Source organism: Hipposideros armiger, unplaced genomic scaffold (assembly GCF_001890085.2).
Source record: "Hipposideros armiger isolate ML-2016 unplaced genomic scaffold, ASM189008v1 scaffold_29, whole genome shotgun sequence".
Lineage (NCBI taxonomy): Eukaryota > Metazoa > Chordata > Mammalia > Chiroptera > Hipposideridae > Hipposideros > Hipposideros armiger.
In genome coordinates, this window is record NW_017731379.1 from 2,145,292 (window position 1) to 2,158,600 (window position 13,309).

At 53.9% G+C, this 13,309-nt stretch overlaps 2 protein-coding genes across 4 annotated transcripts in view; one reads left to right on the plus strand and one right to left on the minus strand.

Moving 5' to 3' along the window:
* LPO (lactoperoxidase) overlaps positions 1 to 2,106 on the plus strand; it is a 34,503-nt gene extending 32,397 nt beyond the window's left edge. Inside the window, exons 10-12 of the mRNA XM_019636603.1 lie at positions 153 to 326; positions 979 to 1,216; positions 1,405 to 2,106. Of these exons, the coding sequence (XP_019492148.1) occupies positions 153 to 326; positions 979 to 1,216; positions 1,405 to 1,612 (620 nt within the window). The 3' untranslated portion in view covers positions 1,613 to 2,106. The remainder of the gene's footprint in view (positions 1 to 152; positions 327 to 978; positions 1,217 to 1,404) is intronic.
* Positions 2,107 to 3,404: 1,298 nt separating this feature from the next.
* MPO (myeloperoxidase) lies at positions 3,405 to 13,295 on the minus strand. Of its 3 annotated transcripts, none has more exons than XM_019636593.1 (13): positions 13,028 to 13,295; positions 12,807 to 12,900; positions 12,320 to 12,495; positions 11,984 to 12,107; positions 11,743 to 11,872; positions 11,451 to 11,657; positions 10,366 to 10,684; positions 8,475 to 8,635; positions 7,053 to 7,308; positions 6,407 to 6,577; positions 5,390 to 5,627; positions 4,394 to 4,623; positions 3,405 to 3,502 (listed from the first exon to the last, which is right to left on the minus strand). In XM_019636593.1, the coding sequence occupies exons 1-12, from the start codon at positions 13,083 to 13,085 to the stop codon at positions 4,416 to 4,418; spliced, it is 2,142 nt and encodes a 713-aa protein (XP_019492138.1). In that variant the 5' UTR covers positions 13,086 to 13,295; the 3' UTR covers positions 3,405 to 3,502; positions 4,394 to 4,415. The 3 variants fall into 3 exon arrangements, with proteins under 3 accessions (XP_019492138.1, XP_019492137.1, XP_019492136.1); XM_019636592.1 differs by lacking the exon at positions 3,405 to 3,502 and having other exon boundaries at positions 4,214 to 4,623; positions 13,028 to 13,087; positions 13,186 to 13,295; XM_019636591.1 differs by lacking the exon at positions 3,405 to 3,502 and having other exon boundaries at positions 4,214 to 4,623.
* Between the last annotated feature and the right edge of the window lie 14 nt (positions 13,296 to 13,309).

The window sequence follows — 13,309 nt, forward strand, 5'->3', positions numbered from 1 at the left end:
CCCAGTAGACCCTGCAGGCTCTTTTATCCCTCCTTCCAGCCTGGCCCTACTTTTGACTGAGAAAAAAATGTCTGGTGGAAAGAAAGATCAACAGTAAAAGATGTTCCCACCCTACCTCCATCCCCAGGATGACCTCTAAGTCTCCCCTGCAGGTGGACTTGACCCTCTGGTGCGGGGCCTGCTGACCAAGAAGTCCAAGTTGATGAGTCAGGATAAAATGATGACAGGGGAGCTGCGCAACAAGCTTTTCCAGCCCACTCACAAGATCCATGGCTTCGACCTGGCTGCTATCAATATACAGCGTTGCCGAGACCATGGGATGCCTGGTGAGTGGGCTTGGGGTCTGGCCTGGCCTGGGGACCTTTTAGCTACTTTCTGAAGCTTCAGAGGGCTCTCTCCTATAATCCTAAGAATCTGATCAATTCTAAAACAGAAGACAGAGATGCCAGCTTTTAAAGCTCACTTTGGTCATCTGTGAAATGAATCTTCCCTCGTTCCTAATGCAGAGACAACAGAACATATCTGGTACCATCTTGGAGCTCCTCAAATGAAAAAGAGATCACCAGCTGACTTGTAAAATCAGTGTAAAAGCCCAGAAAAAGAATTAAGAAAAGGACAGTAGAGAGACCATGGGCCTTTCTTTTGTACCTATGAAAGGCAATTTAATGTTGTCATGAAGAGCCAGACTGCCTGGGTTCAAATCCCACCTGTGCCATTTCTAGGTTTGTGACCTTACGCAACTTATTTAATACCTCTGTTCTTCCGTTTACATATTTGCTTAGTATAGTGCCTGAACCCACATAACTTGCTAGCCTTCTCGAGGCTGAAGTACCCCAGATAAGAAACAGTGGAACCCCATCCCAAAGGCTATGAGTCTAGACTTTCTGGGGTTGATAGAGCTAGAGTGAATATGTCCCCAAGGAGGGGATACGGGCAAGAAGTCCCTGGGATGAGACAATTTCCGCCTCTCCACCCTAGGATACAACTCCTGGAGAGGTTTCTGTAACCTCTCACAGCCCCAGACACTGGAGGAGCTGAACGCTGTGTTGAAGAACGAGATGCTAGCGCAGAAGTTTTTGGATCTCTACGGGACCCCTGACAACATTGACATCTGGATTGGGGCTGTTGCTGAGCCGCTGGTGGAAAGGGGCCGGGTGGGGCCTCTTCTGGCCTGCCTCCTGGGGAAGCAGTTCCAGCAGATTCGCAATGGAGACAGGCAAGTGAAACCTCAGCGGGAGGTCAGGGGAGGTCAGACACTTCTCTGAGGTAGGTGCCCCATGTCCTGCGTGAGGACTAACCCGGACCTCAGCATGTTTCCAATGACTTCCTTCCTTCCCTTTGGGCAGGACGGGGAGGGGCCGACAGCTGGGCTGTATGGAGAGACCTGTGCTTCTGTCTCTGCAGGTTCTGGTGGGAGAACCCTGGGGTCTTCACTGAGAAGCAGCGGGACTCTCTACAGAAAATGTCCATCTCACGCCTTATCTGTGACACCACCAATATCACCAAGGTCCCACTGAACCCATTCCAGGCTAACAGCTACCCCGAAGACTTTGTGGATTGCTCAGCCATTGATGAGCTGGACCTCTCACCCTGGGCCTCAGTGGAGAATTAGAGGCCTGTCACATTGTGCAGTGGAGCGCCCTTTGGTCCATGATGCCCTTTCAAGCAAGTTCAGTGATGCGGTCCCTGAGCCCTCCACACCCTGTCCCAGCCCTTCTTTTCAGACAGACCTTGCTTCACTTGCCAGATGCATATTTCATGCAGGCCCAAGGCCAGCACTGTGGCCCTTCCAGCTTGTTCACTTGAAATCCACTGCTCCCACCCCATCCCTGCTGCCTATGGAAATTCTCATTTCTGTCGTGACTTAATTGCATGCTGCAATGCATGCCCTTCCAATCTAGCTTGCCAGATGTCACCTATCCTCTCTCTGGAACAAGTCTTGGTTGAGGCGGTGGCCTTTGCACCCTTATCTTTCCTCCTTTCCTCTCAGCCTGCTTCCAAGTGTCTCCCATGCCATCCAGAAAGGTGCTTGGCATATAGTAGGTGCTTAATAAACATCTGATGATTGGCTAAAGATGCTGGCAATGACACTGTTCCCTTCCAGAAAAGGCAGACCTTGGAACCACTGCCAATTAAGTAACTAGATGTTTACAGTCCAGACATGTCTTACCACTAAGATGTTGTGAGCACTGGTCTGCAGGTTAAGAGGGCATGTTTTAGTGGGATTTCAAAGAGTGCTCCAAAAAGAGGAGGAGGCAAAGAGCTCCCGAGAAAAGAAACAATGCCCATAGAAAGGTAACAGAGAGGACCTGGGATGGTGCCAAGGGATCAAACAGGTTGGAAATCCAAGCCTGGATTCCCCTACAGCTAGAGTTCATTTCCCTTCCAGAGACCTTTCTGGGAAATACTCTTCTTCTTGGAGCCTGGGAGGACTCTGAAGGGGCATCTCCAGAATATTCCTTGTGCTGCTGCCCAATACCTATTCATGTGTTCTTCTTTTAAAATGACCCTCTGGATAAGGTCAGCCCAGCCAGGGCCTCCAGGTCCCCTGACTGGCGGGTGGGGGTGGGAGGCACTTAACCATCTTACGGGAAGAACCCAGGAGCCAGGAAGACTTGGGCTGCAGCCCTGGCTCTGGCACACACTTCTTCAAGGTGTTAGATAAGCTCCTTCACATCTCTGAGCACCCTGCTCATCATCAGTAACCTGGAGATGAGAATTTATCCTGCTCTGGCGAGGTCCTAGTGTGATCTGGGGCTCCTATGGGTACATTTGCTCCAGCATCCTGCACACCTTCGGGCTCCCAGCTATGGGTGCCCCTCTCCAAACGTAAGAAGAAGAAGGGAATTTACCAATCGGCTATAGGGATCCAGCTCCAGGCAAAATTATTAGGGAAGCACCCTCCTCCCCCTCTCACAGCTCTGGTCATATGAAACCAGAACTGAGAAGTCTAGGGGGTGAGGGCCCCTGAACCACCGTGCCGGGCTGCCAGGCAGGATTCAGAGGTGCCTGTCACCTGGGGAGGGCCTACCATCACACCTCTACTCTTTCCCTCCCACAGGACAGCATATTGTCCCCTGTATTTCCCAGCTCCTGACACAGAATGAGCACGTAGCAAATATTTGCCAGAGTGATGAATGAACATAAGGACTTGGTGACCATAATTCCTGTTCTCCAGGTGGTATGGGGAAGGTGAGGGAGGAAAGTCTGCTCGACTTGGCCTGGCCTCTAGGCTTCTAAGAACTGACTGCCTTCCACGTATGGATCAGCCAAAGGAAGACTCCTGGATACCCTCCCCTCCAGTTCAGAAAACACAGGGCCCTGAGGGACAGACCACATGGGTTCAGGTTCAGAGTCCAGAGCAAGCCTTATGCTGGGGCTCTAGCCCCACTGCAGACATAGAGTAAAGGTCCCCATCAGCGCTACTTTATTATCATAGATATCAGATACAAACAAATGGTACAAAAGGGCCAATGGGCCCCAGTTCCTCTCCAGGCAGCTTCTGTGAATAAGCAAGAGACCAGGGTAAGGTATTAAAAGGGGAGATATGAACTGAGCCTCGCTTGCCCATAACTCAACCACCACACACAGCCCAACTGCTAATGGCCATTCCTCCAGGGGTTGCTGGTTCACCTCTGCTAAGCGGGACACTGTCAAGGTGCCAGCTCCATGGGGGAAGAAATGATGTTTGACTTTCTGTTTCCTGTGCCTAGCACAGTGCCTGGCAGATAGTAAGTGTTCAGTAAACAAAGAACTGGAGGGATGCAAACAGGCCTTCTAAGGAGCCATGACAGCTGTAATAACAGCGGTTTCCTTCTTATTTACAAAGACGGAAACTCAGGCTTGACAACGTTGAGTAATGTGTTCAGGGTCACACAGCTGGTAAGCTGCAGAGCCAGGATTTGAACCCAAGCCGTCTGGCTCCTGAGCTTGTGCTCCTCACCAATCCACTCTGCCGCCTTCCATATATTTATTACTCACAGAAACAGCAGACACACACTCACATACACAACATGCATACATAGCGCAGAAAACACCACCCAGGGGGCCGGCCGAGTGGCTCAGTTGGTTAAGAGCTCACTCAAAAGTGTGAGCTCTGAGCAACAGCAGTTCGATGCCCGGCCCGAGCAGAACTGCCGCTGAGCTGCCAACAGGTGGCAGGGTGGCTCAGCTAAAAAAAAAAAAAGAAGGAAAAAAGAAAACACCACCCATATTCACAGATAACGCACACATATGAAATCTAATTTATAAACATTGCATGTGGACACACACAGATGAATGAATGAATGTCTAATCATTCGTTTTCTTGGCCAGAACGGGGATGGGCTCACACAGGAAAGGGAGATTTGTGGCTCCGATGGGCCAGCCCACGTATGCCCGGCCTTCACCTCACCTGTGTACCCCAAGCCCAGCCTCTAGTCCCTTTCCCTCCAGGGAGTCAGGTTCAACGCAGGAAGAGTGCTGCAGTTGACAAAGTGCTGAGGGAACTTGTTGGACATGAAGATATTGTTCTTGGACACGGTGGTGATGCCTGTGTTGTCGCAGATGATGCGGGGCAGGGAGATCCTGGCCAGGGCCTGCCGCTGCTGTGTGCTGAACACATCCTTGTTCTGCCACCAAAACCTGCATGGGAACACCCACGGACATCGTACCCGAGGCTCTGCTGGACTGGGAGGGCATCCCCTGGCATGGAAGGCTCCATGGATGCAAGGGGACCCTAGCAGACACCCACTCTACAGCACAGAGGAGCTCCAGGCCCTCAGACAGCCAGGGGGTTTCAAACAAGTGGAGCCTCACTCATGGCACAGAGTAAAGCCCAGCTGCCCGGATGCCCCCACCCCAGAGGCTTCAGGGGCACCATCGTTGCTAGACAGGAAGTGGGGCCCTTACTTGCTCATGAAGCCTGTGCCCTGGAATGGGCTGCACCAATGGGGGTAGAGAGAGTTTTGGGGGTGGTTTGTAATTTGTCCACCCAGAAAGGGACATCTTATTCTAATTTTCTCAAAGGAACCATACAGGCTAAGTAAGAACTTGGTATGATGGATATCAGAACCGCGATGCAATAGCACAAGGAGAAGCGAGGAGGGGGCTGTTCAATGGGGCTGTGATTGACAACATCATGGTTGCAACCTGAAACACGGAGCAGAAGTACAGAGTGGCATTTTCTCTGTCTTCCCTCCTTCACAACCAGGGGTTCAGGTCCCTCCTTGCTGCACTCCCAACAGATTCAGAGCACATTAGGGATGAGCTTGAGGCTCCCTGGGACATACTGAGACGTCACAGATTCCGTCCAGCCCTTCACTGCACAGGAAGAAGTTGGAGCCCCGAGAGATTCTGGACAGGCCCACAGCCACACAGTGGGCCTGGGCCGCTTGTCCTGCCTCCTCACCGATCACCATCGCGGAGCTTCCTGAACTGGGTCCCAATGAGGCAGGCGAGAAGTGGGCCCACGCGGCCGTTGCGCTCCAGGGGCTCGGCCACACCACCCATCCAGATGTCGATGTTGTTGGGTGTGCCATACAGCTCCATCAGCTTCCTTGCCAGGCCCAGGTTCTTTAGCACTGTGCCCAGCTCACCCACCGTGCTGGGCTGTGTGAGCCCACAGAAGCGCCTCCAGGCATTGTACCCTGCATGGGAATAGGGGAGGGGTGGCTGTGGGTGCATCCCAGAAAATCCACCTTCCCAATACACCAAGGTTATATACAGAGGTACATCAGGGAGGGGAGGACACAGACGGGCTTCTCTTAGGCTTTAAACCCTTAGGGAACTCTGAACCCTTGGCTCAAGCCAAGGGGAGAGCTGGGCTGCTCCAGGACCCTGTCTGTCTTTCCCTTGCCCACCCTTCCTAAGGCAAATCCTAAATTGCCATAACTCCTGTAAGGGGGACAGCTCATTGTCCTCCTCTGGAAATCTCAGACCTGTGAGGGGTGAGGTGTGTCTAGAAGACTCAGCCACACCAGCTGTCCCATCTTGCAGACACAGGCTTTGGGGTTAGGCTGATCCTCGTTCAAATTCCAGCTTTGTCACTGACTTGGCTGGAGAACCTGGGCCTCCGTTTCCTCATCAGTAAAATGAAAGTGATAATACTCTCTTCCCCTCAGAGTTCATGTGACATGAAGCAAAATGAAATGATGATAGAGACAGATTTTCAGAGTGCGGGGCCTAGGAGCTTGTTATTATTATGATGATGCTCCAAGTTTAAGGGTTAAAGCAGTACGAAGCAGCAAGGAAGAGCTGAAAATAGACCAGGTGGGCCCAGGGAGAGGTAGGTGCCTGACCTCAGACCACTTCCTAAGATCAAGGTGCTGGGGTGTGGGGAAGCCCCGGGCAGCTGGGGCCACTAGAGAGGGCAGGGCCCTAGAGTGGGAGGTGGGAGTGGGGCAGGGAAAACCCTGCAGCTCCTCACCTGGGAGGCCATGGTCTCGGCTGCGCTGCATGTTCAGAGCGGGCAGGTCCAGCCCGATCCTCATGACCTGCACAAACAACCGCTCCCGGATCTCATCCACCACGATTTGGTTCTGGCGATTCAGCTTGGCAGGGGTGGCCATGAGGCCCCGGAGAATGGGGTCAATGCCACCTAGGGTCAAGAGCAGCAAGGTTGGGGAGAGGATCTGGCTCAGTATCACAACTCAGAGTGGAGTCAGGAACAAGTCCAAGGTGGGGTCGTGGGGATTGCAGAAAACAGCTGGGCACATGCAGCTCCTGGTTCCAAGGTGGCCCTAGTGGACAGGTCCTCACCAGGGCTTCAAGGTCTCAGGGGATTATGTCATTCAGACTTGCAAGGTCGAGGTGCTCCCAGCCCTTAGCCTCCTGGGTGACTGAGAGTCACAACACACAGAAAGGAGCCAGCTCCTTATAAGCTAGCCCCACCCCATCCTTTATGGTTAGATGCAAAAGCAGAATCAGGTAAACTGAGGCTGGAAAGTCAGATCAGATCCCCAAAGATGAAAGGGAAGAGGATTTCTCCTGCCCTAGTTCTCTCTGTGGCCAAGCCTACTCCTACCCCACTCTCCGCTGCCAACCCACTCTCTCCTGATTTAGACCCTGCTTACCTTCCAGCACTACCCTCCAGGTGGCAAAAAAGACCATGCTGAGGGGAACACGGGGGTTGGGCCCTGTGGGCTTGTACCGATTGTCCAGGCGGAACATGAAAGGTTGTATGAGAGTGTGACCATAGCGGAAGGCATTGGTGAAGACGTTGGCGATGCGAGGGTCCACTGAATCATTGTAGGAGCGGTACCTGGGCAGGTACTTCCTCATGGCAGCTGGCCCCAGTACCAGGGGCAAGTAGTCCCGGTAAGTGATGATCTAAAGAAAAGTCGCTACAGTCTTCACCTGCACCTGGCTTCGGGGATTCCTCCCATCTGTCTATGGCCAGGGAACTGCCTCTTACAGCACTGGACCTGGGTCTGAGTAGCACTGAGGGGCATAAAAGGAACTCTTGCCTACTCTGTGACCTTGGGCCAGTTATTAACCTCTCTGAGCTCTAGTGCTTCAAATGTAAATGAAGGGTAGTTATCCTGCCCTCTGCCTTAAAGGATTAAATAACAAAGGGCTTTGTTAGTCATTGCTGTAGCTCTTTTGACTTTGAGTTATTAAGGTCTCATTTCTCCTACTAATTTATAAGCTCCTTGAAGGCAATGGTTGTATCTCATTTCTCTTGGAATTACTCAGTGCCCAGCAAGTATCCGGCTCACAGTAGGGTTCAATATATGACAACATATGGGGAAGAAGTGGAGGCCAGAAGGAAAAGGGCCACCCTAGATGATTTCCCTCAGTGAAAAGAGGAGATATAGAACAGTCTCATTCTAGATTCTAGACTCTGGAATTTCCTCTGAGGCTTAAATGACTCTTACTTAAGTTCATAGTGCAACGCAAAAACTCACCCTCAGCACCTGCAACTCTCTCCCACTCCAGAGTCTAGGAGTATTAAAAGGGTGTGTGTGTGTGTGTGTGTGTGTGTGTGTGTGTGTGTGTGAAGTCTTGGGGAGAGGATGGAGGTGCTGGAACATCAAAGGTTGGGGAGGAGAACCAGAAACACCGCCCAGGGATAAACGAGGATGGGGAGATTGGCGGAGCAATGATAGAGCCATAAAGAGGGGAATGGGTAAAGGAGCCAAGTGTAAGAACAATGAATGAAGGAAAGGAGAGGTATTTACTGAACAGATACTATGCACCGGGTACTTTAGATCCAGCCGTTTAACCATCCCAATCCCATTCCCAATGGACAGGAAAGAAGAAAGGGGAGCAAGCCTGAGAAGGAAGGATCAAAGGCAAAGAGCCCTTGTCAGGCGCTTGGTATCTGCCAGGTGTTTTCTTATATGTCCTTTAATCTTGACAGTATCATGGATAAAAAAAACAGAGACTTGTGAGGGTTAACTTGCCCAAGGTCACACAGCCAGGATGTGGCAGAAGTACATTTGGATCCCAAGTCTGCCTGACCCATGGTATCATTGATGATTAGGACCACCTACCTGGACCATGGCACCCACAATCTTCCGTGCTTCCTGGTAGAGCCTGTCTCCATTCCAGCGGGGGTTCAGGCGCTTGAGCTGTGTGGCCAGACGGTTGTGCTCCCGCAGAAAGAGTGTGTGCATGGAGGTGAGCTCAGGCATCTCACTGGAGCGGGTGTCCCCTTGAAGAAGCAAAAGCTATCATCATTCCTAAGACCTCCATCCCAGAAAGGACTTGCTCCATTGAGACTCCGTCCCCAACCACAGCCTGAATTGCCTCCTACTGCGCCCTCCTTTCCAAGCATCTTTCCACACCATGTTCGGTTTATATCTCCCCTGCCTTGACGCCCTGGTCCACCATAATAGCTTCTTCCTCTGATTGGGGGCACAGCTGGTTGGAGATGCTCATTCAGTAGGCGTCAGATCTGACTCATGGCTTGCCACCTTCCTGTACCTTCCTGTACTGGGAGCTCCTTGAGAACAAGGCTTGCTGTCTTTTGCCTTTTTGTATCTAACCCTCTCACCCAACACACACGTAGACACATGGAGTTTAACACAGTGTGTGATACGAAGCAGGAGATCCATGAACACTGCCTGGTTGACGTATTCTCCTGATTCAGAAAAGGCCAAAAAGTAGCTTGCGTGTTGGCACGTCCTACTTCCATGCCCATGTCTGACACAGCTAATGATCACAGCACTCTCTCCTGCTAAAATTGGATGCAACCTCAGAATCCTTCTCAACTCAGGACTCTAGAAAGCCACTACCATCTGATCAGAGTTGCCACCCCCACCCTTACTACATGTTAATCGTGCAGCCTGCTCAGGGAAGGGGGCTGGGGCACAGGATGTTTGTAGTCCACACCTGAGACTATTCAAAAGAACTCAGTGAGACGCCTGATCCTTCTAGTCCTCCCCCAAACCTTCTCTGGAAGGGCTTGAGTCCCATTTCAGCAGGACACCAGGTTCAGTCCTCACCAGCTCTAGAGGCTGGTGAGAAGAAAATTCCAAGACGGCAGCTCTCCCATCCCATGATGATCCGGGCCTGGGACATGGACATGCAGCTTGCCAACGCCAGGTTGGAGGCAGCCACACCGGCTGAGGAGTGCCGTTCTTCCCTCACTAGCCCAGGAAAGTCCACGCTGGTGCTGACCTTGATTCTCCTCCCCAAGGCCCGCCCACCAGAAGCCACCAAGAAGAGAGGTTGGGAGGTTAGAGAAAAGGGCCTCAGGTCCACTATTGGGTTTACATCAGAAAATTTCTAGGCGCAGGCCCCATCACTGCCCGGATGGTAACCCCAGGGCTGCCAGCTGTTTACATTTAAAATCCCACCCTCTCCTATTACAGGGAATCAGGATGGGCAGGAGGTGATGTCCTGGAGCAGCAGCACTGTCCAACAGAACTTTCTGAACTGAAAATGTTCTACGGTCTGTGCTGCTCCACATGGGAGCCGCTAGCCTATGAGGCTACTGAGCATGTGAAATGTGGCTAGTCCAGTGGGGAAACTGAATTTTTAATGTAAGTTCATTTTAATTAACTTACATTTAAGTGAAAACCACATGTGATTACTGTATTGGATCATGTGGTTCTAGAGGGTGAAGGGACCACATGGCTCTCTGTCCCTTTAGTTCCCTGTCCCTGGGGGACTCAACTCTCCTCTTGGCCAGAGTCCAGAGGGAAAGCGGGAGATGGAAGGGGATGTACAGAGGCTCCTCAACCATCCAGGAGTCTTCTTAGGGTTGTTGTTCCCCCCCCTCTCTGTTTTCTGGCTCCATCCAACTTGTCACCAAGGCAACTGAATTAATATCATGAAGTTGGTGAGGGTTGAGTCTCCGCTAAATGCAAATCCACTAGCTGCTTACAAATGGGCCCACTGTGGCCCCTGTGCCAATTTAGGTCCCCACCCAGGTCTGACCTGCCAGGAAGCAGGGGATGCGCACGGAGCGGTTGGTGAGGAGGCAGGGGTCATCGTGCAGGTTGTCGAAGGGCAGCAGGGCCCGGCCGTTGTCGCTGAAGCGGGTGTTGACCGCCATGAGCCCCAGCTGGTTGGTCCGGTTGCGCAGCCTCAAGGCCAAGGGGTCCTCGCTGCCGTACACCATGCTGGCGTCCAAGAAGGAGGTGAGCGCATTGATCTGGTTGCGGATGGTGATGTTGCTGTTTGTGCAGGCGGGACAGGAGCGGAAGAAGGGGATGCAGTCCTGTTGGTTCCTGATGCGGGGGTCATTGGGCGGGATCTGCAGCACAGAGAGAGACCCAGCCAGCTGACCAACGGTCCCACCTCCAAAGCAGCCTAGAGTCCAGGACCAAAAGGAGAGACCCAGACACCAAAACAGGAGTCCCTCAGGAGCCTACAGCGGGGCGTCTCAAAGCCCACAAAGAATCACTGGCTGAGGTTCCACCAGCAGAGTGCCTCTGAGTTTCAAGGGTGATGACTAGAATGCGGGACTGGGAAGTGTGGGCCCTTGGAGGCGAACCTGCCCGTGCTCTGACCCTCCCCCTGACCCTCCTATCTCTCACTAGTTTCTCTCTTCTGCGATTGCTCCTCCATCTCCCGTTGTCTAGATGTGATGGCGACCCTCTCCGTCGCTTCTCTTCCTTTTCCTTTCCTGTTTCCATCTCTCTCTCTCCTCCCTCTCTCTCACTCTGGCCCCTGTCTTTCTCTTAGAGTCTCTTTCCTTTTCTCCTCCTCTCCCTACTCAGCATACTCAACCAACCAGTCCCCTCTCAGCCCTGCTCCAACCCCACAGCCCAGGCTCTGTGTAATGTGGGCTGGGGAGAGGTGCCCCTCTATGGGGAAGAAACAGGACTGAGCACGCGGTACCTACAGAGATCTGAGGGACAGCGGGAAGGTCCTAGGCCTGGGGTGGGGGGAGGGGCAGGGCCAGCCTTACGCAAGGGCTGGAGAAGGAAACCTGGGCACAGAGGAAGGTGGCCACTTCTTGGAAGGATGCCCACTCTCCCCACCAGGCAGGCAGTGGCTGGGCAGAAAGAAGGGAGCACCTTGAGTGGGAAGCAAGGCGGCTGCTGCAGGCAGCTGGTCTCGCAATTGAGGCCACTGATGAAGGCGGCCCGGGCAGCCGGCTCGGGGGTGAAGTCGAGGTCGTGGTCAATCAGCTGGCCCCACTGCATGAACAGGAGGGAGCGCTCCTGGTCTGGGGTCAGCTGCTCCGTGGGGAAGCGCACGATGGCGTTGGAGACAGCCCGAGCCTGGGAGACACAGATTGTCAGGGGCCGCCGCCTCGGGCCGGGCTGCATCCTCCCGACCTCACGGGCTCTGTCGGCCAGGGCTCACCAAGGGCACCGGGAAGCCGCCACGCTTGACCCCGGGCGTCCAGCCGTAGGGCAGTGAGAAGCCATCCTCGTACTCGGCCGGCAGCCAGCGCACAAAGGGGCGGTTGGAGGCCCCCAGCGTGGGCCTGCGTCTGTGGGGGCAAGAACAAGGCGCTGACACGAGGTGGCGCCCGAGGCCGCCGGAGGACCCGCAGCTCCCTGAGCCTCCCACCCTCTGAGGGTGCGCAGCTCGCCAGCCACACCTGTTGTTGCACTGCCCGGTGATGGTGCGGTACTTGTCCCGCTCTGGACATGTTATCCCCACGTCCTGGTAGGCACAGCCGCTCGACTTGGACAGCAAATTCAGCTGGGCTGGCGTCAGCACATCTGCAGGGACAGGAGAAGAGGGGTGTGGGAGCTGAGCCCCTGCAACTTCCTATCCTAGGCTAGGGACACTTGGTTGGCCCCTGCAGTCTGAGGACACAGAGGGGAGGCTCAGTGACCCTGAAACTCCCTGGAAGGAGGAGTTGAGGTGAGTCACTGGGAGGTGGAGGGGTCACTAGTGGAGCAGGGGCTGGAGTTGCAGGGGCCAATAGTACCAGTAACATTGAACGGCCCTGGCAGCAGGGGCTGCAGCTTCCCCTCCAGCAAGCCTAGGGCCACATGCAAATAGTCAGCAGCCCTCACAGCTGTTCTCGTGGCTGCCACGGGCTGCTTGAAGTAGGACAGGAGCTCCATGGGGCTGGCCGATCCACTGCGAAGCCGCTGCTTGATGCTGCTTGGAGAAGGGAGCAGTGAGGGCCGGAGAAGGTGGGCAGAGACGCTCATCAGAGCCCCAGCCCAGGAGACGGACACTCAGGACAGTGTAGACAGACACACAGACAGGAAGGTTTCCCTTTATAAACAGGTTATGGACCTCGGTGTCCAGACAGAGGCAAGGCCATGGGAAGGCTGTTTTGAAAATGTTCTCACACCCAAAGACACAAAGACTGACAGACAGAGGGCACCACCTCCCCCACAAGCTCCCCATGCCTGCTCCTTCTCCGAAAGGCCTTTCCCAGAGTTGGACAGTGCCCAGCGCCCCACCTTGCCCGCCGCTCCTTGTAGGCCTTGTCCACCAGCCGTTTGGCCTCCTCCATGCAGGTCAGCACCACAGAGGTCTCCACCTCTCCCAGGACAGCTGCCAGCATAGGGGGTCACAAGGTCAGCAACGGGCCTGAGCCCCCCATGAGGCACCAGAGCCAGGAGTGAGGAAGGAATCCCTGGAACCACCCCAACATGCCACCTTTCCCCTCCTGAACTGTTACCTGAAGCGGTACCCTCCAGGATGGCCAGAAGCCCTGCTAGGGCCAGGAGCAGCTTCATCTCTGCAATAAGACCCCAAGCTCAGCAAATGTCCACAGCCCGCAGTTCATTTGGGAGAAGACAGCCCCAACATCCCTCCACTCTCAAGCCCCAGCCCAACCTCAGTGGTCCTGCCTACAGACAGAGCTCAGGCCTCCTTGGGGAAGGGGTCCACAGTGCCCCTCCTTTGCTAGCTTCAATCACTGAACCCCCCAGGACTTCACTTCCAAAGTTGACCTACATTG

Excerpts from the sequence above, each read along its gene's own strand:
- MPO (XM_019636593.1), bottom strand. The coding sequence starts at position 13,085 with ATGAAGCTGCTCCTGGCCCTAGCAGGGCTTCTGGCCATCCTGGAGGGT. Across the intron at positions 11,873-11,983 it reads ACCGGGCAGTGCAACAACAG|ACGCAGGCCCACGCTGGGGG; the intron begins GTGTGGCTGGCG and ends TTGCCCCCACAG. Across the intron at positions 11,658-11,742 it reads GCGGCTTCCCGGTGCCCTTG|GCTCGGGCTGTCTCCAACGC; the intron begins GTGAGCCCTGGC and ends TGTGTCTCCCAG.